The sequence below is a fragment of the Coptis chinensis genome, chromosome 1 (assembly GCF_015680905.1).
Source record: "Coptis chinensis isolate HL-2020 chromosome 1, ASM1568090v1, whole genome shotgun sequence".
Lineage (NCBI taxonomy): Eukaryota > Viridiplantae > Streptophyta > Magnoliopsida > Ranunculales > Ranunculaceae > Coptis > Coptis chinensis.
The window spans coordinates 5880341-5907512 of NC_141456.1; the positions used below are offsets into that span (position 1 = coordinate 5880341).

A 27172-nucleotide genomic window follows, 5' to 3' on the forward strand; every position below is an offset into this window, starting at 1 on the left:
CGGGATGGCTCCAATGCTCCAAACAAACAACTTCTCTTGCCTCCATTTTTTTAATATATTATATTATCTTCGAACCCTATTTTCTAGAAAAAGTGTTTATATACTTGGGTCCTAAACCCAAGCTCAACACGAACTTCGGCCCAAAACCGGCCCCACGTATCCCGAAGTCCAATCCTAATTTAATTTTTAAAATAAACAATTAAATTAATTAATTAAATAGAAAAATACGTATAAAAAAACACGGGGTGTTATAATTACTTCCGCCGCAAGAATCCATTATTCCTCAGTTGTTCTTTTAAGTTAAGATAAACAGAATAAATTCTTTAGCTACCCATCGATTACAATATACCAACCAAGGATTAAATACCAATTAATTCTTATAAGAACCATATTACCAAATTAAATAATACTACTGTGATCATAAAATCAATGTTATCAACACCTGATCTGATGTACATGATCTGTTGGTACAACAATGTTTATGCATGAACGTTGTTTTGTATCTAAAGTTACTTCACAGATCAATTACACAATGCACTGTACAGACATCAATCAGCGTTTGTTTCAATCTGAAAAATCAACACTTTAATACAGAAAAGAGGGATTGACTTCACCACACCTGAGTATAGCCTCAGTCATTGGATTCTACACCCTCCAAAATCTTGCCCACGACGGACATTGCCATACGCAGAGTTCCAGAAGATCCATGTCACGTCCTACAATGTTCTTAAAACAAAAATAAATCTAAGTTGGAAATAAACGAATCGAGCATTCTTTATCTATATTGGTTTGTTTTTCAGTATCATTCTATCATCCTGAACAATTTATTAGTTTAATTTTGGAAGAAGAAAAGAATAATAGAGAGGGTTTGAAGAGATAATTTTTTTTTCCAGAGTTGGGAGCGTTTTGTAGAATTGAAAAAACAATATAGAAAGAGATTTTGATCTATTTTGGATTATCCCCGAACAATTGAAATCGACAAAAAAGAGCGTAATTTTTATTTTTTTTTATGAAAAATCCAGAATAAGAGAAAAAAGAAGGGCTGACACGTGGGTCGCTGGGAGCATTTTCCACTAGTCAGTATTAATGGTCTTTGATAAGTAAGGACCGTATTGGGCCGAGGGGCCAACTAACACGTGTTTATCCAAGTCTCCATCCTCCTCGTGCACAATACAATCTGGACCCACATTCAAGTGAGCCCCCACATAGACAACGAACGAAAGTAAACGCCTACCAAAATCAGTAGCCACCTACTTTCTTCGTTCTTCTCTGCCTTTCTTGTCTCTTCAAAACAACACATTCTTTGTTCTCTCCGCCCTTTTGACGGACTTCTCAACACCACACCACTCCACTCTTCTCTCTATTTATTTCCTCATACTCATTTCTCCAAACACCAAAAAAAAAAAAAAAAAAAAAAAAAAAAAAATTGCTCCTTTCACTTCACCATCTCTCACTACCACAACCAACCTCTCTTCCAAAATCCCATCACTACCCTTCTCTTCATCTTCTATCACCCCTTCATTCATATCACGTCCCTCAACTGTTAAATGTTCAGTTGCAGTTGCCCCTTCTTCTGGTATTAAAGTTTCGAAAGAATATAGTTTGAAGGCAATGAAAGCTAGACAGATAGTTGATAGTAGAGGTAATCCAACTGTGGAAGTTGATATTGTTACTGATGGGTTGTATCGATCTGCTGTACCCAGTGGTGCTTCAACTGGGATCTACGAAGCTTTGGAGTTGAGAGATGGTGATAAAACTGTTTATGGTGGTAAAGGCGTTCTTACTGCTGTTAAGAATATTAATGAGATCTTAGCTCCTAAGTTGCTTGGTGTAGATGTTAGGTAATTTTTTTTTTTTCCATTTATTTATCATAGCAAGCCAATAATAGAGTAGATTGTACACTTGACTTTTTACTGCTTTGAAATATATGTGTTGGTAAGTCTTAGGGCGATGTAAAATGTAGGTATGCATTGTAGTGAAGGAGGTTTGGGATGTCAAACATTAGTATATGCAAGGTATTATTATGGAATGATAATTTTCGATAATGTCATGCATTTAGGATGTTTAGTGAATCTGTCAAACATAAAGGAAAACACATTTAGTAGCATTTTTAAAATTCTAGAGACGTGCAAAGGGTGATACAATGTCTCCAAAGGTTCTTTTCATGAGAAGGTCTGGGTGTCGTGATTAGGGAAATAGGGACAATATTACGAGAGGTACTCTTTTAAAGGTTGCATTCGTGTTACAATCTATTGTTCAGATGCAATTGAAATTTTAAAAGAGGAGACTCTCTGCATCCTTACTTGTAAATTTGTTGAACAAATACGCAATACATTTGTATCTTGAATGAATAACTATTGATATTACAAGAGGCATATAACGGTTTTTCTGTCAATGAGTAGGGCATAGTTAAGAAAAATTGTGATTTGTGAAGGCACCGAGGCAAACCTTTTGCTTCCTAGCTTATGAAAAACTTATACCACAAATTAAGATATGCTCGTGAAAATTCGACCATGCAATTAAACATACCCTACATATTCAGGCTCCATGGTAGGTTGGTATTGGTTTCTGTAATATATAGGATTCATCCGATTTGTCTAATATAGTTTTCTGACGTATCTTCTTTCTCTTTTCTTCCCTCAGAAATCAATCGGACATCGATGCCATCATGCTCGAGTTTGATGGGACTCCTAATAAGTCCAAATTTGGGGCTAATGCCCTTCTTGGAGTGTCTCTGAGTGTATGTAGAGCCGGTGCAGGAGCAAAGGAAATACCCCTGTACAAGCACATCCAAGAATTGTCAGGGACAAAGGAGCTTGTGATGCCAGTTCCAGCTTTCAATGTAATTAATGGTGGAAGCCATGCTGGTAATAACTTAGCCATGCAAGAGTTCATGATACTCCCAGTTGGTGCAACTTCATTTGCAGAGGCAATGCGCATGGGTAGCTTAAGGTTAGCAACATAACATACTTATTTCTCCAGTTTTATCTACTTTACTGTCATAGTGATATTTGTTTGCAAAGTGCATTCTTTTGTATTGGATGTAGGTGCATGACATTTAACTAAACATTATTGTCAAATGCTGCTTCTGTGAACAGTGTATCACATTTTGAAGGGCATTATCATGGCAAAATATGGTCAAGATGCATGCAATGTTGGAGACGAGGGTGGATTTGCTCCCAATGTTCAGGACAACAGGGAGGGGTTGGTTTTGCTTATAGATGCGATTGAAAAGGCTGGTTACACTGGCAAGGTAAGACTATATATTATCTCTTCCCTTATCTTTTATTTCTTATTATTCTTATGACTAACCATAAAGTAATTGATGCAGATTAAAATTGGAATGGATGTTGCAGCATCAGAATTCCTTACAAAGGATGGCAGATACGACCTTAACTTTAAAAAGCAGCCAAATGATGGGGCTCATGTGCTCACAGCCCAGGAACTACGTGACTTGTACAAAGATTTTGTCAGAGACTTCCCAATTGTATCTATTGAAGATCCTTTTGACCAAGATGACTGGAGTGCATGGGCTTCACTACAGTCTTCAGTTGATATCCAACTTGTTGGAGATGACTTGTTGGTTACAAATCCCAAGAAAATTGCCGAGGCTATCCAGAAAAAGGCTTGCAACGCGTTGTTGTTAAAGGCAAGTGTCAATAACTTGTCCCCTGTTGTTACTCTGCTTTGCATTTGAACAGAGTTCTTAACTTCTTTTCAATAATCTAGAACCTTATAGACTGCTCAGATTGGTATGCTTTACTTTGACATATTTTTCTGTTGTCTCTCATTCAAAATTGAAATGGCACTATGTTTCCTATTAAATAGTCATCTGCGTAGAAATCACATTGTCTAAGATGTAGAACTTTCATTGTTCATTAACTAAATGTTACCATTTTTTGGAAGTTAGGGTCATCAGTTTGGTGGTTTAGTGGTAGTTCTTGGCTTCACTGTCGTTGTAGGTGGCAAAATAGGTTAAGTTGTTCAGGTTGACGATAACCTTGTTCATCGTTCATTAACCGAATGTTACCAGTTTTTGGAAGTTAGGGTCATCAATTTGGTGTACTTCTTTGCTTCACTGTCGTTGTAGGTGGCAAAATAGGTTAAGCTGTTAGGGTTGGTGATAACCTTGTCAATGAATTGTAAGGATGACTGGAGTATTTGCAACATGTAAAACTGGAATTTGCTCTGTGTGACGTGATTTGTTTAGTTAGTAGACTAATGCCTCTCGAATGAGTGCTCAGTTAATTTGTGAATGTGGCTTAATTAATTGCGGCATGAATTGTGGTGTAGGACACAGTTATAATTTATGAGCAGGTATTTTCTTCATAAATAATAGGAACTGCCTATTCTCATGTTTTTTAATGTCAAAAAATAATAAGTCAGATTGCGAGAAGAATACACAGTTATGTTGTGATAATTAAATTATTTGAAAGTTTTTGTCGGACACGTTAGTTGAATAGAAAGACCATAATAGCATCTCTTGGTGGACAAAACTACAAAGTGAATGGTACAACTAAATTTGGGTATCTGCTACACGTTTCACAATCTTTTCTGCAAAGAGATATTTGGAAGGTGGAGCTTTATTTAGTTATTTATTTATTTTATTTGGTTAAGTTGGGTTTTCTGGACAAACATTCTCCATCAGTTCAAGTGCTAATAGACAAAATTTGAAACAGTAAAGTGATTGGAAAGACAGAGACCATTAACACCATTAAGCATACTTTCATAACTATATTCTCAAGGATCTGTTTCATTCTATGAATTAAGTTGCTCGTGTGTTTCTTGCTTCCCTATGTGACGAGTACCTATTTTGAGTTTATTCCAATTCAAAGGTATCTTCTCCTGCAGGTTAATCAGATTGGCACGGTTACAGAATCCATTCAAGCAGCACTAGACTCAAAAGCTGCAGGATGGGGTGTGATGGTTAGCCATCGAAGTGGTGAGACAGAGGATAATTTTATTGCAGATCTCTCTGTTGGCTTGGCAAGCGGACAGGTTTGAATATGGTTCTCCTTAGCCTGGTAGAAATGTTTTGTAATTTTCTTCAGAATGTTGAGTTGATTTTTTTTCTTATTTTTCTCTTACAGATTAAAACAGGTGCTCCCTGCCGGAGTGAGCGGCTGGCTAAGTATAATCAGGTATTTCTCTCTTTCCTTTTTGTAGTTGGCTGGCTTATCTATGTAAAATATGAAAGTGGCATAGCTTTCCTGGTTCTACATACGCAGTTATATCTTTTCTGTACTACAGTCAAAGCACAAATACGTTCAGAATGCAACAGTACATTTGGTCATGTATACTCTACTTGTAATCTTATTTAATGATCTCAACTTTGATGCAGCTTTTGCGCATTGAAGAGGAGCTTGGGAACGTGCGTTATGCTGGTGAAGCTTTCAGATCTCCTTAGAAAATACTGGATCACACCTAAATTTTTTTATCTTAAAAATAATGCATTGAAGCAAATTCACCACAAGGTTGAGAATGGAAACCAATGATTACCTTTCGATCTAAAGCAAGTTTTTCAGACATTAGAAGTTTTTGGGTGCAGCCAACCGGCTTATATAGGATTTTGATGAGGGACCTCTAGGGGTGAGGAAATCATGTTCTTTCAGGTGTTTGAATAATCTTTTCAGGAGGGATGCGAGAGATATTTTACTGACCAGAAGAATCTTGTTTCCATTTGTATTTGTTTTTGGTTAAAATGTAATGGTATAATGTTGAATGTGATATGTGTAACCTGTATCTGGACCTCAATTCCCTTGTTTTAAACAAAGTTGTTTGTAGTTTCTTGTTTGTGAATTTCTATTGCTGGTCAAGAACAAAATTTAAAAAGTAGTTCTGTAAACATCAGGTAAATGTTTCTTGTTTGATTTGATCTGCACCTCGTTTGCCAAATTTTGATTTTATCTATCCCGAAATGCTTATAGACATCCTCTAAATTCTTCCTGCTTTCAACTTGGACAAGAACGTGACCGTTTTTTTCGGTAAAGACAGGAACGTTACTTGTAAGAAATGAATACGTACTGGCATGATCACTCAATCTATGTCACTGTGACCTAAAAAACGTACTCACCTTTGGGTAATTGGATACAAGTCAAGTTTGTCAAAATCCTCAATAGCTATTATGATGGGGAGACACGCTGACAATTTTAGGCTGGTCAAGTGACCGACTTTTGTAGACATCACGACCCTATCATGTTAGAATGGTCGAAATCGTGAATATTTTTAAGCTATGTATGATGTATTCATGTATATAGAACTCATTTTATACCTCATGGTGATGAGGTATTGATAGCAAATTTGCAATTGCGCAACATGACAACATGTCTGCATCATAACAAGAACAACAACAAGGGTAGGCCAAACAACCGCAAAATTTTCTAATATAGCTGAAAAATAAGGTTACCAACATTGACATTTACGAAATTCCAAATTTCCAATAAGGAAATGGGCTAATCAAAGCCCGATATTTTGGGCTTTAAATGTGGGCCGTATCATTTGAGAGCTTAGTCTGATTTTTAAGCAGTTCAAAAATATTTCATTTCCCCGGCAAAAAAAATAAAAAAATGGAAGACGAATCCACACTCTCTAATAAAAATGGTTCTAAAGGTAAAAACAGTCTGAAAATCTCTTCAATTTCTCTTCTATACTTCAAATATGTCACGCATTATAACACATTGCTCAATTTAAGATTTTAAAATTAGGGTTTTCTCGATTCTTTCTTGTTATTAAAACAGTTGTTGGAGGAATGGAATCAGTTATTGCTACAGTTAGTGGGTACCATGGTTCGGAACGGTTTAAGCTCATAAAACTAATTAACTACACTGGGGCTAGTTATGTTGGTGCAATGACCAAATCGACCACACATTTGGTCAGTTTCTTGATTTTCTATTTTGAGGTTGTAGATTTTATTTATTTATTTATTTATTTATTTATTGTTAATGTTTTTGGTTTGGGAGGTAGGTGTGTTGGGAATTCGAAGGAAGGAAATACGAGTTGGCGAAGAGTTTCGGAACGAAAATAGTTAGTCATAAATGGTTTGAGGATTGTGTGGAAGCTGGGAAACGTCTTCCGGAGCGGCATTATATGATGAAGAGGTATTTACTGCTTTTTCTAACTTGCTAATGTTTTAATTTTGGTTTGCATAGAGGAGTGGAGCCCTATTTTTGTAGTACCACTAGAGATCAATGTTCGCTATATCAAGTCATATGAACTCAGCTTTTTTAAATAACCAGCAACTTGAAGTTTTTGTCCATTGTTTCGAACTTTAAATCCTTTATACCTACCTACAATTGAGATTTAAGCATATTGGTAAGTATATGTATGGTGTTTTTATTGTTTGCAGTGGGCAGCAGGCAGGACCTATACTGTGGGAAGTCCCAGTTGCTGTTGATGAGAAAGATGATATATTAACTAGAAAGAGAGGTAATGTCTTGTGTGATATGTCCAATACGAGCAATGGTACCCAAGCAGTAGAGAGGAATCCAGAGTCTGTATGGTTGGATTCTCATTTATTAAGTGAGGTAATAATAACTGGAGTATGGATGTTTCTTGGACATGTTCATTAATGTCTACTACAATATTTGATGCATGGCTCACTTTTTTTGACGTGATTATGTTATGCAGAATTTGTCTCCAATGGGAACGAATGTGACTTATCATAACCGTGGTAAATCTGCAGCTTGCCGAACTTTGAAGCGTGGTTGCAGGTTGAGCAGCAAAAAGTGTTCAATAGAGCAGTCTTTATCTGGGCTACGAGAAATTCAGGTTGGTCATGTGATCTCTCATCAATATTTTTAAGCACAAACCTTGACGCTATTTATGTGGATGTTTGAGAGTTTAATAATCTTCATGCAAATAAAATTTAAAGGGTCAGGATCTGTTTATTATTTGTATTTTGAAGTTCTACTATTTCTTGTTTGAAAAGTGTAGAGTCTTTGTGTCCATCTTTTGTTGATATGATCTTCTGATCATTTAGATCATTTCCATAAAAAATGAAGCAAATCTAACAACCTCCATCAGAATTTTCTTACATAGTGAAGAACTATGCACTGTCCATTTTCACCATTGAATTGACCCTATATATCGTAGGTTTAAAAATTTGGAGGGGCCATCTTAGGAAGTGATCATATCCACCATAAACTACTCCAAAATTTTGATGTGGGCCAAACAAAAAGTAATTTTTATTACTGAAAAGATAGAGCAAACCAATTTTGAGTATTTTTGTTTTAACAAAAGCACACACATAGACAAACACTTTTAGGCGATACTTATGCCTTTCACGGTATGCTACCTAGACAGTAAATTCCAAAAGTAATATAATGAATTACTCTGCCTGAAAAATATTTATAGCTTGATAAATTTTACTGTTTTGCAAATCTTATTATCTACAGCATGGAGAACCTAGTACTTATTCTTCGACATTTTCTACGAGACACGAAAGAAATGCTTACAGCAGTATTGAAAATCCTATAACAGCGGGACCCACTCGCAAGAGCCGCCTTGTGAAAAAAGAATGCTTGCAGAGGCATCTTGGAGTCTTCTATCATGGATTTGGATCAAGAATTTTCCCCACTGAAGCGACATTGTTGATGTATCAAACGATCAAAACACTCCTAGAACTGAAAATGAGAATATATCAATACCTCAAGGAAGAATTGTGGAGGCCAAATTCTGTGGTATAGAAAATAGGAATGAAGAGGCAGAAGGTCGTGAAGGTATCACACAAATGAACAACGTGCTGCTGATGATGATTTGATTGTAAGAAATGAAGGTGTGGCACCTGTTGATGATGTGCCTTTACAACATGGGTTGTCAGATTCTGAGGACAATTATGATAGAACACAAGAAGTTGATAGTGAGTTGCAAAAGACAACCAGAGTCCCTGCATCAGTTGCACTCTCATGTGTCATATGTTGGGCAGAGTATAGTCCAACAAGGGGGGTATTACCGTGTGGACATCGTTTCTGCTATACATGCATCCAAAATTGGGCTGATCATATGGTATGCAATCTCACTAGTCAATATCTTTTGCATTATTGTAGTTTCTGTTATTTTATTTTGACATTGTATATGTTTTTTCATTTAAGAGCATAGTCATCTCAAACTAAATCTCGTTCTCCTGAATAAACTCGTTGTTGTAGATTCTTACACTGATATTTTCGAACAGTTAGGGTTTTAGTTTGTCCTGACTGAAATGAAAGTGTGAAACCTTGCTTGTAGGTTTTTATACGGGTATTGTAATCTTTGAATGCAATGTTAATTACTAGAAAATGGAAATTTTGATCTTAATCTTTCAGTTTGCTGTAAGAGTTTAGTATTATACACAAGCAGTTTGGTACTGAAAATTTAAATGAGTCATTTGAAAGCTTAAAAAGAAATTGTGGATCGACAACAATCAATCCTGTTTTTTTTTATTATTATTATTATTATTTATAGATATTTACAAGCAGTTTAGTTCTTCCACTTTGTGTTCAAGTCAGTCATTTGAAAATTTATGTTGTAGACTTTGATTTTCAAAGTTTCCTTTGACTAAACTTCTGTGTCCACATTCAAACAATCAAACCTGGTCTAATTTTTTTATAACTATTTGTTCCTTTGTTGGCTCAATTGTCATCTATTATGTTGTTTGTGAACATTGTAGTTTTGCCGGGAACTACATCACTATGGCTTACATAAATATTTTGCCTTTGACTAGGCTTCAAGAAGAATGGCTTCGACATGTCCTTTGTGCAAGGCTATTTTTTCGAAAGCATAACAAAGGTTGATAGTGCTACCTCCTCTGATCAGAAGATTTACTCCCAGACTATACCATATGACTCTTCAGCAACAGATATATATGTGCTTCGGATTGGGAGCTGACCAATTTTAGAGCACAGGTAAACACAAAGATGCCACTTCTCTCTGCACCCTCTCTCCCTTTCCTATACATGCTTCATGCATCTTGTTACAACCTGATTGCATTTTCAGTTCTTACTGGTAGTCAGGGAATTTTTGGATACCGCTCAAGTGCAAGTCTTATTCAATTATTTGTCACTTAATTCTTGCACTAATACTGTATTACTGTGACACTTTCTTTGCTCATGATGTTTTCAATGCTCATCCTCTTTCTTTCGTTTTGGGATTGTAGCCCACTGCAGCACCAGTTTGTTGTGAGTGTCTGTCTCGAGAACCTGAGGATCTTCTTATTTGTTGTCATCTCTGCTTGAACCGATTGGTTCATTCTTATTGCCTAGATCCTCCTTTGATTCCGTGGACGTGCAACAACTGTAGAGACCTCCGTATTCTGTACCAACGCTTCCATTAGTTTGTAAAGGTAAGAGTTATTGGAAATTGTTTCTTCTTTTTTGAGAAATTTTGAACTTGAGTCTGGTGTTGTCCCTTTGTCTGTACAACCTTTTAACTTAAACCATGGTTGTGACTCCATGAGTAACTCTACTTCTGAATGTATCTAGTAATGAGAAACAAAAGCAATTTGTAGAATTCTTGAGACAGCTTGTATTTCTTTTCAAATGCTCCTACAGGTTATTAGATCGATTACGGAGAATTTTAGAAAGGAAACAAACATTAGTACGATTGGTGATGACTAACAATGTTGTTGTTAGTGTCTTGAATATATAAAGTAATATACAAAAATATTTGATGCTTACAATAATATTTATATTTTTTGTTTTTAAACAATTTAATCAGTTGATAATGATTTTCTTCCTGAAAGTTTGACACTACATACCAGTTACCAGCTTACCATTATCAACAATCACCTTAGAGTCCATTCCGATACTTTTATTTTGACTTTTTGATTCCTGTTGGAGCTTTGAGATCTGATGATGTCTTTAAGTATTTATTCAGGGAGTGCCAATAATGCATTGGGAGTTTTGAGTGACAAGATGTGTATTTCCAGCATAGCAGTATACTTTTGAGTTCTGAATATACTTCCTGGTGTTAATTGCTTCTGATTCAGCAGAAGAGTGAAAGCTCGTGTCTGATGATAGGTCACGCTTGGTGCCACAAACAAACTTGGAATGCAGACATTCCATGTTTTAAGCGATTGTCTTTGCAGCTGGGCTGCAAAATTTGAAGGCAGTGTCCACCAATCATGGTCTTATTTGGCAGTTTGCATCATCATTCTACTGCAAGACATGATTGAATCCAATGGAAAAATTGCTCGAACCTCACATAGTGGTATAGTGCCTATATATTGCACTGCATCAGACAATGTCTTCGCAGTGGCTGAACACACTTATCCTTGATCCAATAATATTGAAATCAAAATTCCAGCTTAAAGACCACTCTGGCCAGAACATCTTGTCTGGTTCTACAATTTTTTAAATGTGAGAAACTACTTGCATGGGCAGTTATTTTTCTTCCTTCAAATGGTTTCTTTGGTTCTTCCTTTTGATGACTTGTATCCGTAGCTCCCTAATGGAGAAGATATGCACTGTGGTTTTTGTGGAGCTTGGAAGAGGCGGAAAGTAAAGAGGTGGATTTCACTAAGATCATAGTGGAAGGATGTTAGCTATGTAGTGTAGAGTACTAGAGTCTAGAATTCAGAAAAATGCTGGATTTATTAAATAATTAAGCTTGAGTGCTGTACCTTGTTTTCTTCTTGTTTTCAAGTTGTTGAGTATTGGTTGGAGAATAACAGGTAGAATGAAATTATTGAATCAGCGTTTCAGTACAAACAAGCAGATAGGAACAGAGTTGCAAACAGATTAACAGTATGAACTTAAACCATAGTCTAGAAAACATTTCTGTTATTCAATTGAAACAACTGAGAAAATCTACAACCAGCACCTAAATTGTAGACTTCCCCGAATGTCAAATGTGACCTACCACGAGATGGAAGCTTTCGCTTAAAATCTCAGAAACAATAATGAACTTAACAAGCAACACCCAAAGACAAGTAACAACTGAACAGCATTTCCATCAGTACTTGAATAGTTAGGGTCAAAGGGGTACAAATTCCTGGTGGACCTGTTATGTATATGTATGGAGGCGGTGGTGGAGGGCAGTACTGCTTTGATGGAGTTGTAGGTGCTGGTGGTGGTGGTGATGGTGGTGGTGGAGGAGGGTGTTGGTTACATGGATTTTCACAAGACGAGCATGCAGTACACTTGATTCCTGATCCATCTCCCCCTGGCACCAAACTTCCATCTTCTTTCTTCTCTAAATTTAAACCTTTGATTGGTGCTGCAATTGCAACCATGACAAGAAGCATCACTAGTATCGGAATCAGACGATCCAAATTACGCATTGGGCCATTTGGGGGTGACATAGCCGGATAAGTTCACACAAATCTCAGATGATCTTTGTTCTCCCCCTTGTCTGAAAGTGTAGATCTGCTGAGGTTTGAGGTAATTAAGTGAATGAAGGCAAAGCTGGAAATAGGAATGTGAACGTTTTGCCTACGATAGGTGCATGGACAGTGTGAAAAAGTTGTATTAGTTAGGTAATTTGGTTTAGAAGCCAAGAGTGAGAGACTTGGTTTTGTTGTATTGCACAAACTTATACACCTTGAAAGCGAATCTCATGTGTGTATGTTAAATAAATTGGCCCACTATCTACCCTTTCCAACCGTTTTGATTTATTATTTAGTCCATAAACACCGCCAATTATTGCTTACTTTTACTTGTAACGTTTACGCAACTGCGCGAGTAACTACTGTCACTTTGTTGTAATAATGTTTTAAGGGATAAGGAAATTGACTTTTTTTTTGTTTCTATATCATTTCCATCCATCAGTTGTAGAAGATATCAATACCACAAGACTTTATTTGTTTATATTTTCTATTTTCATTCAAATTATCCTCAAATCCCTCTTTTTGGTCTGCTAATCGAGTCATTGAGAATTGACATTGCAGAAATCAAGTGTGTGTGTGTGTGTGTTTTCACTTCTAGAGTTAATCCAGCCTAGCCACATAACATTTTTTCTTTTTCAGTAATCAAGTCGACATAACCTTTGTTTCCAAGAAAAATACTTGTATTGAGCTGATTAACACTGGCTATAATAACATAATTTTACTTTGTTATTATTTTTACACACTTGAGAATTGAGAACTATATCCAATCTTAGCTTGAAGATCTATGCTTCAGCGTTCAGCTGCACTACATGTCATGTCTACCTAATCAACCAGAACATGTTTTTCGAATGATGAGAATCAATATCACACAGTTGAACTTTCTGTATATATAGATGTAAAGGTTCAAAGTAATCCCTTCATAATTGAAAAGATCATGTTACCACAACCTTTGTTTCGAAATTCTAAGCTCAACAATACATGTTACTGCAAGTGCCTTCACATTTGAGAAGTCACCACAATTTTTATTTCTAAGCATGATGATGATCTTATAAGGAGATCAAAGATCAACAATACATGTTATGCAGGTCATAAATTAAGACAAATATGCCAAGTTTCATTGACTGTTAGAATAAAAGTTGACCAAAATTGCATTATACTATCACCAAATACGGCCTGCATTCGAAGCACGTAGTGGACTAATGGGATGTTTTTTGAGAAAGATTCTGGCTTCCAAAGCAGAACGTAATGAACACTATTTAAAAGGAATCGTATTCCTAGCTAAAATAAAGTGCCCTTTTGAATATAGAATGTTTGTACAGCCTTGCATTGGAATGATGTATTAAACCATGGTGTATTACACCGAATTTTTTAGGCGAAGGCCGGAAGGGAATGCCTGTTCTATAGCAATTAGCAATCCATCTATAGGCAAAAAAAAAAAAAAAATGTTTGTGTGGATTATTGAATCGAGGTTAATTTTGATGTTTACTCCAAATGTCCAGAAAATTGAACTAATTAAAGTCCCTTTATAATTTTTGCAACCTCGAGGATGATATCTGACTGTTGATTGAAACTGACTCTACCTCAACCAACAAACACACTAGATAGTGATTCATTTGACGATAAAGGAGAGTGAGCCTAGGTTTGTGGGATTAACAATTCAACCACTTTAACACCTTTATTAAGCAAGTAAAAGAACCTAGGTGGATAGCGACGGTGTACGATTGGTATGTGGTCTTCACTCTTCACGCAAACATCCTGTCTTGGGCCAACTGTTAGGTTGAGCCTAATTTCATTTGTATAGTTTCTTGGGCTAGGTGTGGTGATGTAAGATCTACTTTTTTAACTCTCCCACACGCAATTGTAACGCCAATCCCTATTTCTCAATGCGACATTGTGACATTGGGGGGAAATGGCAAAAAGTGGAGTATGAGATTGTATCATCTACTGCTACATGTAATGGCCAAACATTTTGAAGAGAGCAAAATTTTAGTTAAGCATACACAACTTCAAAAACAAAAACTCGATTATTCAGGAATCATCAGGATATGCACAAGGTAGACATTTTGCCAGTGTTCTAAAAAACGCTAAGTGGTAGTCGGGCGGTAGGAGAGCGCCTAGGCCTTCTAAGCAGTGTCTAGACAGGCTAGGCGCTAGGCGGTTTTTTTTTCTAATATATATAGTAATACACACCTATACTACAAGAAATGAAGAAAATAATTTACCATAACTCAAAAAATAAACACAAATAAATATATTTATTACAAAAAATGCGTAATAGTTGAAGAATATCGACTTCATATAAAAATATACTCTTTGTTATAGTGGCATATAATGTACATTAGACTTTAGTTTTTTAAACTCATTCAATTCTTAAGCCTACACAAGCCTTTAATTTTCGATATTTAATCAAAAAAAAAAAAAAAATATTGACTGGATCGCCTAGACCCGTCTAGTTGGTCTACCGATTTTTTAAACGACTTGGGCTTAGACTAGTCGGTTGGGCACCTAGCGCCTAGGCCGCCTAGACTGATTTTTAAAACAGTGCATTTTGCAGGTACACATTACAAAGCAAGGTCATCTACTCTAAGCAAAATGGCCCGAAATTTCCATCAAATATTCTTGGACCAAGCCTTAAATCCTGTAGAAGCCCAGCCCGATTAACAATACTGGGTGTTTGGCCTCGGGCCCTTTAGAAGAACAACGCAAGTGTAAAAAGGAAGACTTTCAAAAAGCCCACCACACCCATCACAAGTTCACAACTATTACGGAACTCGATACTACATTGCCTCGTTCAATCAAGCGAAAGATGTCAAGAGCACAAATTTCGTTGAGCGGTTATGTCGTTTTGAGTTGAACATGTAAAAGCAATGGAAGTATGGAACCGTTAGTCTTTTAGATGAATTTGTAAACAGGAGATATAAAAAATTGAGATCACATTAGCTCGGAAGTAAAGCAACACGTACTCACAATCAGGGAAACAACATTCCTAAAATTTGTATCTGTGATAAACTGATAACTGATCAGGAAATGGGATGAAACTCTGCAACTTTTAAGGTCACGAACTATTGTGGTGGAGTGTCCATAACGTCTTAGTGTTTACTGTTTAATAACGTTAAGATCATGGTGATTGAGTAGTCCCGTCACTAACTATTCTCTAAGCTTCTGATAAACTAAGACATGCCAGGTCAAGAAAACAGTACTAATGACTAATGAGATAATGCCAATCTGGTAGTTAGCACCAAGTTTAGGCTTGTATTCAAAAATTCAAAATCCATATTATGCATTAAAAACAGTTATCAATCCACACGGTAATTAACTCCCTATACATAGAAACCACCAACTCATTCACCTCTTTTAGAGGTTTTCTGTTTCTTCCATGCAATACCATCTGTATCTACATTTCTCCATCAAAAACATCTCCAACCTCTTTTCCAATTAAACATTCGAGAATGGTTCGTCTAAGCAATAGTTTGATAGGGATCCTAAACGGTTTAACTCTCATTCTTTCGATCACGCTTATTGGTTCTTCGATTTATTTACGTGTACATGGACACACCGAGTGTGAAAAATTCTTGCAAGACACTCTCTTAATAATTGGACTAGTTTTGTTGGCGTTGTCTTTACTGGGATTTTTAGGTGCATGTTGTCGGGCCTCCACGCTTCTATGGATTTATCTATTTATTCTGTCATTGTTGATATTAGGACTATTTTGTTTTATGATATTTGCGTTTATTGTGACTAATCATGGAGCTGGGAAAGCTATTTCTGGAAGAGGGTTTAAGGAGTATAGGCTTGGTGATTACTCAAATTGGTTGCAGAATCATGTTGTGAATGGCAAACATTGGGGTAAGTTCAGGAGTTGTCTGATTGCATCAAAGCTTTGCATGCGTCTTGGTGACAATGCTGGGAAAGCTAGTGCGTTTAACATGAAGGACTTGTCGCCAATTGAGGTATACTTGCCTACTCTTTTCTTGTATACTTTATTTCTAATACATTACATCCATCCCTAAATTTAGCCTCCTGCTTGTTATTAAGAATGTTTTGTATCGTCACTATGTAGTTTTGGTCACTGATAAATGTAAAAGTTTATTTTATTTGAATTTTTAATACTGAGAGAAATGTGAAATTGACTCGACCTGTTTTAGACCTCTAGTTCGCATTATAGAATGATGTTGTATACACCATTATCAAACATTATATGATTCCTCGTTCAATTACTGTGATGATATTGTTGACATGATTCTGTTTTTCAGTCTGGCTGCTGCAAGCCTCCTACCTATTGTGGATTCACATTCAAGAATGCAACCTTTTGGGAAGTCCCGAAATCAGGTCCAGCAGCTCCGGATCTCGACTGCTTGACATGGAGCAACCACCAGGAGACATTGTGCTATGACTGCAAATCATGCAAAGCTGGAATTCTTGACAACGTTAAGAACGACTCGAAGAAGCTTGTTGCTATCAATTTCTGTGTCCTAATATTCCTTTCTATAGTTCATTGCATTGGTTCGTGCGCCTACAAGGGAAATCGGGATGAGCGATACAAGAGATACAGAGGTTATCCCTGAGCAGGCAATTGGGGCGTATGATGCTCTCATTTGTTCTGTTTTTTGATGTTACAGAATTTGTTGATAATTTCGTGTTTTAGATTATCTTTTAGGAGTTGCAGAAACTTATTTTGATGAAAACAATCATGTTTAGCTCAGTTGGAGATTTCTTATTATACAGAAGTCGATAATTTGGTCCAGCTTACATTGAGAAACAACTAAGATGTTACATAATAATCACATACATAATAACATGAATGACAACCAAGTATACAGTGACTCTATGTCGAATAGAACACTTAGGGTGTGTTTGATATGATGGAAACACTATGGAAAGGAAAGGAAAATAAGAGTGGTCCACCTTTTCCATAGTTTATAAGGTGTTTGTTTACCCATGGAAAGGAAATGAGCTTTTCCATATGGAAACAAAATTATTGAAATGGAAAAGGTTTTGTGTCCTTAGCTAACCCCTGAAATTTTTGTGGAAAGGAAAGGAAAGGAAATAAATAAATAGGGACTTACTACTAATACACTCATGACCCAACAATACAATTATTCCTTTCCATAGCTTTTGCAAACAAACATGATTATTCCTTTCCCCAGTTTTTACTTTCCTTTCTCCAGTTTACCAAACACATACCATTTAAAATTATTTCCTTTCCATTCCATTCCATTCCATTCCATTCCATTCCATTCTATAGTGGACCACCCATTTTATTTCTTTTCCTTTCCATGAGTTAAAATTTAACAAACACACCCTTAGATACACATGCACTACTGAATGAAACATCTAACTTGAACAAAATTGGTTATTAATCATGTTCTAGTATAGTCTGAGAATCTACCTGCCTGACATGGGGTTCTGGCAACCTGAGCGACATGAGCCCAAACTGTACATACAAAGTTACTATTATCAAATCATACGTATGTTAGGTTCTCTGCTCTACTAACCTTCTTGTTGTATTTAATTAGTGTCAACTTCGGCTGTGATGTGTCCCCTAGGCTTCAAACTCTTAGCTTTGCGGTGCCCCTAAGCCCTAACTCGCCTGAGCTATACCAAATCTCTGGACGGTTTCCATTGTATAATAAGTAGATATCTAGGAATCACTGGACTGAGGATGCCCCACAACTAGGGCTGTCAATGATCGGTTTGGGTTGGGCTGTCAATGGAAAATCCGAAACCGAACTTGATACCCGAAACTGAACCGATAATATTATATTTCATCCGAAACCAAACTGGACCGATAAGATATATTCAAACCGACCCCGAATCCATCTGAACCGAAAACTATAAAATCAATTAAATCTTACGATTAATTTTAGCCACATAATTAATAAAACCTATACAAAATTAATCATAAATATTACTAAAATGCCATTTTATCAGTTCGGATTCATATCAGTTCAGTGGAAGGCAAACCCAAAACCAAATCAATATTTTATTGGTTTAGTTTTGGTAAAACACAAACGAAATTACCAAAACCCAAACTGTTTTTTATCGGTTTGATTCAGATCGGTTATTAGGTTATCGAAAACCCATTAACAGCCCTAGCCACAATCCATATAGGGCTATATACCTGGTCCCAGATATGCATGCCTTCACCCAAGTTTACAACTCAGCAACTACTGAGAGCTTGGGTTCTATGTCATAAGATTGGTCCAACTAACTTTGAAAAAGCTACACATGCCACAGGTCAAAATCTATTGTTACTACAATTTGGGTACAACCGCAGTCCGCAGGTCCAAATTTGCATCAGATCATCTATTGAGAAACAAAATACTTCAAATATCGACCATGGTGTTTGCACTCTTGAGAATAAAAAAAATGCTGTATTCAAGTTCTCAACTACTTAAATACGAGTGATTTTTTGTTCCCAGCGGGATTTGCTCGAAGAGCTCCAAACAAAACAGAAACCAGCCACGTGTCTACTAAAAAGAGATTTACAGTTATCAAATTCCTTCCTTAGAACAAACCTCCTGATTTGTTCCTACTAAAAATAGAAAAAAAAAAAAAAGAATTAAAAAATTTTTATTGTAAAATATATAGGAGTTCTTTCCATTATTAGCTAAAGTTTTTTTTTATCTTTTTTAATTTGAAAGAAGTGTCATTAGTTCAGCACTTCAAGTTTTTTATTCATTTTTTTCCCCCCAACAATTAAAACCAAAAACTAGATTTTGTAACTGGTTAAGTTTTTTTCTTTTATTTTTTTAAGATTGGGGTAAATCAGGAAGCATATATTAAGGTGGGAATTTGATAACTATTGACCCCTTTTCAGTGGACACTTGGTTGGTTCCTGTTTCCCTTGGAGCTCTTGGAGCAAATCCCGCTAGGAGCAAAAAAATCACTCCCTAAATACAAACAAAAAATTACCTACGTAGGCCTCAATATGCTCAACTCACACAATCCAAATTAATTCCATAGGAGGCCTTCTCAACTCCTAGGGAAGTCTCCAAAACTCACACTGCTACTTAAGACTCAGCCCAATCCAACTCAAAAAACCTAACTTGCAGACATACGCATCTATTTCTGAATTTCTGGAGTCACTCAAAGCCAGCATCAAGAACCCTACATACCTAAACCATTATGAGAGGATTGCATGATTTTTGGATTGCTCTAAGAATATTTGCAATGCAGGTGATAGAGGGGGGTTTGTGAAAACTATCACCTAGTTGGGTCCAAAAGTGCTGTGCAATGCAGGGTGATAAACTCGGTGATAGTTTTCCCCAGTTCAAAACAAGATGAAACCTTCCAATCGAAGTTTTCACTCGACTTGTTAACCCGGACGGGATGTTAGATTCTCGCCGTTTTAAAAAAAAAAAATGGGTTTTTTTTTCGGACGGGATGTTAGATTCCGTCTCGCATGATTTTTCGATTTTTTTTCGGTTTTTTTAAAATTTCAGACGTGATGTTTCATTCCGTCCGGAGTGTTTTTTCAATTTTTACGTCCAGACGGAATCCAACATCCCGTCCGAGATATTTTTTATCACCTTTGCATTGCACAGCTTCACCTTGTTTTTCACCGGGTTAGTGAAAAGAAGGTGAATAAGTGATGAGGTGGCGGTGATAGAGGGGGGGGGAAAATTATCACCTGCATTGCAAATGCTCTAAATTGATTTCAGGATCCTCATACTGCATTCCCACCATTACTAATCTATCAGGATGAGGCTTGCCCAAGTTTCTGCTCATTACCAATGAATCCAAGAAAATCCAATCCAAGTCACCATATACCAGTATAGCTATAATATATATCTAAAAATAGAGCCAAGAGGGTATAGCTATAATATATATATAAAAATAAGTAATATGATTTCAGGATCCTCATCCTGCATTCCCACCCGTACTAATCCATCAGAATGAGGTGTGCAGCTTGCCCAAGTTTCTGCTCATTACCAATGAATCCAATCCAAGTCACCATATACTAATCCAACCAGTACTTGTTCCTAACTTCGACCTACAAACAGGGCCGGCTCTGGGGCAAGGCCAACTAGGCGACCGCCTAGGGCCCCCACTTGTTGACAAAAAAAAAGGCCCCTAATTTTCCACCCACTATCTAATAAAGCCCATATCCAAACATTAGATTGACCTAAAGAAATAAAAGCCCAAATATTAGATTGACCCAAAACCAATTGACCCAACTGATTTAAGCATTTGACCAACAAAAAACAATACCAATTCAAACAAGATGCGATTCGGTCTCCACGGAAGTTTTCTATTTCGGTATTTTCTATTTTTAAAAAAGAAACTAAGGGTTTAAGGTTAGTTTAAAAGAAACAGAGAAACTAAAAAAAAAAAAAAAATAGAAGAGAGAACCTAGTCTTTGAAGAGTTACAACTTACAAACAAGACTGCTACGCTAGCAGAGGTGCTCCCAATATACATACTTTGTATGTTCCCTTAACCCTTCTCAATTCTCTATTTATTGTTTTTCTTTTTAAATTGGATGAATTTGATTGAATTGTTTGTAGCAATAATCTTATATGAATTTGATTGAATTTTTTATAGCAATAATCTTATATGAATTTGATTGAATTTTTCGTTTTATGTATGCTATATTTTGAATGACTCAAAAGTTTGAAAAGTGTTCTAAGCTAGTTGTCTGACTTGCTAGTCTTTGTTGTTCAGAAATTCTGTTGAGTGGTTAGTATCATGAGTAGCGCTAGAAAATATCCATCGGGTAGTGCTAAGAGAAAAAAGAAGCAAAAACAAGAAGAACTTGCTCAATCTCAAGCGGGAAGTATTCTTAAATTTCTTTCTACTAGTGGACAAATAGAGACTTCTAATGAAGATGTTGCGCATGAGGAGCTTGAACATATAGTGAATATGGACCATGACGAGAGGGGGAATGATGAATTTGAAGAAAGATCAAATGTTGAAGCTGAAGAGGAGATGAATAATGTTGAATTAGAAGAGAGAGTAAATGCTGAAGATGAAGAGACAATGAATATTGAAAGTCAAGAAGAACCTAATGAAGCTATGAATGAGAATGGAGAATATGGACCGACAAACTATTTTGATCTAGCAAATTGGGATAAGATTGATCAGAAATATAGAGATTTCTTGGTCGAAAAAGGTCCAATAAGAGACAATGTTACTGATTTTCCTAGAGATAATGAAGGTAGACATTTTTCAACCTTCCACTCACGTCGCGCATTATGGATAATGGTTTGAAGCAAGATCGAAAGTGGCTTGTTTATTCTCATTCGGTGGACAGGGTATTTTGTTTTTGTTGTAAGTTATTCAAGCAACGAGGAAGACTTTCTCAATTGGATAGTGAAGGATGTTCAAATTGGAAAAATCTTGGTGAAAAGCTTCAAAAACATGAACAAAGTGCTGAGCACAAAAGACAGTTGAATAGTTGGTGTGAGTTAGAAAATAGGTTAGGAAAGAATAAAACAATCGATAAGAGTGTGCAGCAACAAATCAATCGAGAAAAAGAACATTGGAGACAACTATTATTGAGGATACTTGCTCTTGTGAAAGCTCTTGCTAAAAATACTTTGGCATTTCGTGGGGACAATGAGAAGATTAAGGAAGAAAACAACGGCATTTTTTTGAGCATGATTGAAATGATTGCAGAATTTGATCCAATATTGCAAGAGCACATCCGACGTATTGAAAGTCATGAAATTCACTATCATTATCTTGGCCACAACATTCAGAATGAACTAATTCAGATGTTAGCAGGTGACGTTATTAATTTATTTTCTTTTGGGTAGATAATCCGTGACATTCTATTACTATAAGAGTTATCATAATTTTTTTTGCAGGTGAGGTGAAAAATGCAATTCTTAAGAAAATTAAAGCGGCTAAGTACTTTTCAGTTATTCTTGATTGCACTCCAGATGTAAGCCATGAAGAACAAATGTCATTTGGTGATACGATGTGTGGATGTCTCAACAAATCCAGTTAAGATTGAAGAGTTCTTTTTAGAATTTATGAAGGTGGAAGTGATACATCGGGTTTGGGACTCTTTAATGAGCTGAAAGTTGTATTGAGCACTCTTCAACTTGATATTAATGATGTAAGGGGACAAGGCTATGACAATGGATCTAATATGAAAGGCAAACACAAAAAGTACAAAAAGATTGCTCGAAATAAATCCTAGAGCTTTTATATCGCCATGTGGTTGCCATAGTCTAAATCTTGCATTGTGTGATACGGCTAACTCTTGCTCTAAAGCTGTGTCCTTTTTCGGAGTGGTGCAACGTGTATATACATTGTTTTCTTCTTCTACAAAACGGTGGGAAGTTTTCAAAGAACATGTGAAAAAAGGTCCCAATCTTACTTTGAAGGCATTGTCATAAACACGTTGGGAAAGTCGTGTGGAAAGTGTTAAAGCGATTAGAAGTCAAGCTCCACAGATAAGAGATGCTTTAGTTGAATTAATGGATACTAGTGATGATCCGAAGACTAAGAGTGAAGCTTAGTCTCTAGCCACACATGATATTGAAAATTTTGAGTTCTTGATTGGTATGATTGTTTGACACACGATATTGAATGGTGTTAATGTTGTTAGCAAACTCTTACAAACCGAAGATATGCATTGATGTCGCTATTAGTGAAGCGCAAATGTTGATTTCCTTTTTGAAAAGTATAGAGAAACCGGATTTGAAGAAGCAATGATAGAAGCTAAAGAAGTTGCAAGTGCTATGCAAATTGAGCCTATTTTTTCGTGGAAAAACGTATCATTCAGAGAAAGAGACAATTTGATGAAAATGCGGATAAAGAGGTGCCACAAATTTGAAGAATCATTTAGAGTCAACTACTTCATTTTTATTGTTGACCAAGCTATTTCTTCTCTTAAGAGTAGGTTTGAACAGTTTCAAGTATATGAGAAACATTTTGGGTTCTTGTTTAATTTGGAGAAGTTGAAGTCTATAGACAGAGATAGTTTAAAGGCTTCTTGTGGCAACTTAGCAGAGTTTCTGAAACATGACAACATTTCTGATATTGACGGGACAAAGTTATTTTTGGAATTGCAACTCTTGAAAGAAGTTTTACCAGATGATGCAAAGAAGGCAATTGAAGTGCTAAACCATTTGAACTTAAGGGCTAGTTGCTTTCCAAATGCATGGATTGCTTATAGAATATTATTAACTATACCCGTTACAGTTGCTTCTGCAGAGAGAAGTTTTTCAAAGTTGAAGATGATTAAGTCTTACCTTCGATCGACCATGTCGTAAGATAGATTAAATGGATTAGCTATGCTATCTATTGAAAAAGCTTTGGCAGAGGAGCTTGACTATGCAAATGTAATAACTGATTTTGCAGCTAAAACTGTGAGACGGGAAAATTTTCGATGATATTTTACTTGATGTAATTAGTTTGTGACTTGGTGGGGTTAGATTTCATTTTTCCTACTTTCAAAATAAATAACAATTTTTTTTTTTTTTGCCTAGATAATTTTCTTCTTTCTTTCTTTTGTTAAAGCTTAAGGCCCCGCTTTGAGAGCTCGCCTAGGGCCTCTCAAATCTCAGGGCCGGCCCTGCCTACAAACACAACATTATCACTTGCTGACATCTTGAATTCTTAACCCCTCTCAACACGAAAACTGTGATTATATCTTGTTGTTGCCAATCATATAAAACAAAGATAATAAACGGATAATATGGTGGCTCAGCACCAAGTCAATAACAGATCTGAAATGAAGTAACAAGTATTGAAAATTTGACACACATTACTAACTCTGGCAGTTATCGGCTAATATAATAAAAGCTTTTCCCTACAACACCTCCATACATTAGAACCGAAAAAATGAAACTGATACTGATTTTGGATTTCCTGGTGAAAGAAATTACAGTATATTTATCCAGCAAGGAAAAAAGAAGAAAACTATAGTTTCTACTACAAACATACAGCAGTTATAAGTACCTGGTTTCAGTATACTACAAAGAAACAAAAAAGCAATATCTCTAAATCCCCAATGAGAGAAAAGATGACAAACAAAATTTATCTAGTTCTCAACTTTGAAGACAAGAAAAAATAAACGATGGTAATTTTTACTGTTAAGTTTCTGTCTAATGTCTAGTGAATACCGTGACAAGAATACTTTTTTTTTTTTTTTTTCATTTGAAGAAATTCTTTTACTTCTAAGAAAATATGACCAATGATTATTGTTTGTGTATAAACCCATATACATAAAAGTGAATCCAATCACTTGAGGAAGGTACACGAAAGAAATAAGAACACATAGGCTACCAGTGACGTAAGGAGCTCAAGTGTCCAAGTTGGTTGCAGCAGTACCGATGGAACCATTGGAACTAGGAATGAACCGCATATCCAGCCAATGACTAGTGCTCCAAATCTGTCATCAAGTCGATACATATAACACATAATTATAAGTTTTCCAAATAGTTTCGTAATTATTTTGGTAGTTCACTACTTGATTGATCTTCTAATAAAGACATACCCAAGAATGGATGCTCTAGCTAAACTCTTGGGGGCTATTTGTCTTTTTGGGTTAAGTTATAAGAGGGTCTTATAAGACCATGTGTTATAAGAGGGTCTTATAAGATGGTTTTATAAAGTGGTTTGTTTTTTATTTTAAGTTCTTCTTATAAGCATTTGTAAAAATAGAAAAAACAAATACATGACATCTTAATGATCTTATAGATGTTTATTTGACAAATATAACCCTACTTTACATCGCATTTAACTTGAATATATTAATTTGAAACAAACGTATAGTTTGATTTTCGATTTCAAATCAATTTTAATAATTAGAATATCGATTTTAGAAAACTACTTTAATTAGTGGTGGTGGTGGTAGTGGTCTTAATAGCACGGTGGTGGTGGTAGTGGAGGTGATGATATTGGTTTTAATAGTACGGTGATGGTGGTAGTAGTAGAAGTGGTGGATATCTTAATAGCACGGTGATGGTGATGGTGATAGTCTTAATATTACGGTGATAGTGGTAGTAGAGGTGATGATATTGGTCTTAATAGTACGGTGATAGTGATGGTGGTGGTGGTGATAGTCTTAATAGTACGGTGGTAGTGGTGATAGAGGTAATGATGGTGGTGGTGATGGTGGTGGTGGTAGTGACATCAGTGGTGGTGGTAGTGGTAGTCGGTGGTGGTTAGAGTAATGGAGTTATTTGGAAAATAAGATAATGAAAAGGGAAGAAGAGAGAAATGAGGCTAAGGGTATATGGACGGAGGTGTTTGTGTCATTTTTCAAGTTATAAGACTTATAGAATTGAAGTAGATCCAATTTTGGTACTTATAGAATTGGAGTATCTTATAAGACATTTCTAGTAAAATGCCTATTATAAGAGTAAAAAAACAAACTAAAAAAATATCCAAAATCACTTGGCCACATAAGACCTTGAGGTTTTATAAGAGGCAAGGGGCCATTTGTTTGATACAAAAGTAAATACACGCTGCCAATGAGATTGCCACCTGCACAAGTAACCCAGCAATTTATACAGAAGCCTAGTTAGTGACAAACACAAGCAAAAATATAATGTCTCAATTTCAACCAAGGCTCTCAGTGCTTAAAATGAAAAGCCAGGACAGGTTGTTAACGAAGGTACAATAGTAATATTGTTAGGAATATACAACTTAATTGTACTTACTCTTTACCAATTACCAAACTATACAAACCTTTTGTCTTGTAAGGGTCTTGTACTTCTTAATTAAATCCGAGCCTAGTGTAGATACACTATGTCCTTAAGACAGATTTTCCCCCTCACGGTGCTTGAAGGTTGATAGGAAACTATCTCCCAAGATAGAACGGATTTCCTTCTATAGAAAGCTAGCACTTCAATTCTATAGACTCAGCGAACACAACATAGTATTTGACTAAGAACGAGGGAGAAGAGAAAATCGAAACTCAGTGTGATCTCGGTGTCCTTTTCTCTCCAAATTCATCCACTATTTATAGGTGAGTGGTGCCTTTTCAAACAACACGGTGACTCTTGGGAAAAGTAAGCAACTCTTTGAAAAGTCACATGTTTCGAAAGGACACACCATTTTAAGGATATATAGCACTATTTCAACGGTGCCTATTTCGAAAGTTGCAGCCTTTTCGGCATGATGACCGTTTTCAAACCAAAGGCACATTTCGAAGGTCGCGACCTTTTCGCATAATGCAATCGTTTCAAACAAATGCATCATTTTGAAAAGGTTTTTCTCACATTACGTATTGTTTCAAGAAAAACCCATTTCATCTTAAGTGGGGTAACTTGAGAGACAAACTACTCATTCATATTTAAATGGATTTGAGCAAATCATTTTTCTAACAATCCCCACATGAATGAAAATTTGGCTTCTTCTATCATAAACATCGGATTTCGTTCTTTTACAAATGAAAAGATACCGCGATCGTCAAGTAGCATGGGAGGCATTGAACTTGCCTTAGTGAAAGACGATCGGATTTAATTGGACGATCGGAGGACTTCAATTAATGTCCTTGAACTGTCACCGTTTGTATAAAACCTAGACAATCATCTTTCACGCCAGCATCGCCTCGAATCTTGTTGGTTCTCACGTTTGTGTTCATTTTGGCCTTGAACACTTCTTGGTTTCGAGATAGTGCTTTTGAGACATTTGTCTTTAAAATTCTCATAGAAGCCGCCCCACTTCGCACTAACATAGGTGATTTCTATAAAGAGTATCCCGCAATACTCCACTTGGATAACATAACTTTCCAAGATATAGTAAATCATTAAAAGCTTGACTTATCCCGGTTCTCATGGCCGGATATGCACCGCATCTTATATAGGAATGGGTTAGAGTATAATATTACTCCCAGTGCTAATCGAGTCACAAACATAATTGGTTGGCCCATTGAACCTAGATCTTGGGATCTCCAAATAACTAGGTTGGT

The 27172-nt window shown here is 36.2% G+C and overlaps 2 protein-coding genes and 2 pseudogenes across 3 annotated transcripts; all 4 read left to right on the top strand.

The window, feature by feature from the left end:
• The first annotated feature begins 1211 nt into the window (after window positions 1–1211).
• On the top strand, window positions 1212–5786 carry LOC147521633 (enolase 1, chloroplastic). Its single transcript, XM_086578085.1, has 7 exons — window positions 1212–1841; window positions 2644–2948; window positions 3096–3253; window positions 3332–3649; window positions 4852–4998; window positions 5091–5141; window positions 5342–5786. Exons 1-7 carry the CDS (start codon window positions 1612–1614, stop codon window positions 5405–5407), a joined length of 1275 nt encoding a protein of 424 aa, XP_086434211.1. The 5' UTR covers window positions 1212–1611; the 3' UTR covers window positions 5408–5786.
• Window positions 5787–6527: 741 nt separating this feature from the next.
• On the top strand, window positions 6528–11663 carry LOC147521634 (uncharacterized; annotated as a pseudogene). The gene is made up of 10 exons (XR_015198696.1): window positions 6528–6609; window positions 6738–6871; window positions 6964–7097; window positions 7346–7523; window positions 7627–7767; window positions 8394–8593; window positions 8718–9003; window positions 9698–9878; window positions 10130–10315; window positions 10849–11663. The product of XR_015198696.1 is annotated as an uncharacterized LOC147521634 (transcript).
• Window positions 11664–15626: 3963 nt separating this feature from the next.
• LOC147521635 (tetraspanin-8-like) lies at window positions 15627–17044 on the top strand. The gene is made up of 2 exons (XM_086559057.1): window positions 15627–16248; window positions 16552–17044. The coding sequence occupies exons 1-2, from the start codon at window positions 15748–15750 to the stop codon at window positions 16861–16863; spliced, it is 813 nt and encodes a 270-aa protein (XP_086415183.1). The 5' UTR covers window positions 15627–15747; the 3' UTR covers window positions 16864–17044.
• A 5917-nt stretch (window positions 17045–22961) lies between these two features.
• On the top strand, window positions 22962–23802 carry LOC147521636 (uncharacterized; annotated as a pseudogene).
• The last annotated feature ends 3370 nt before the right edge of the window (window positions 23803–27172 follow it).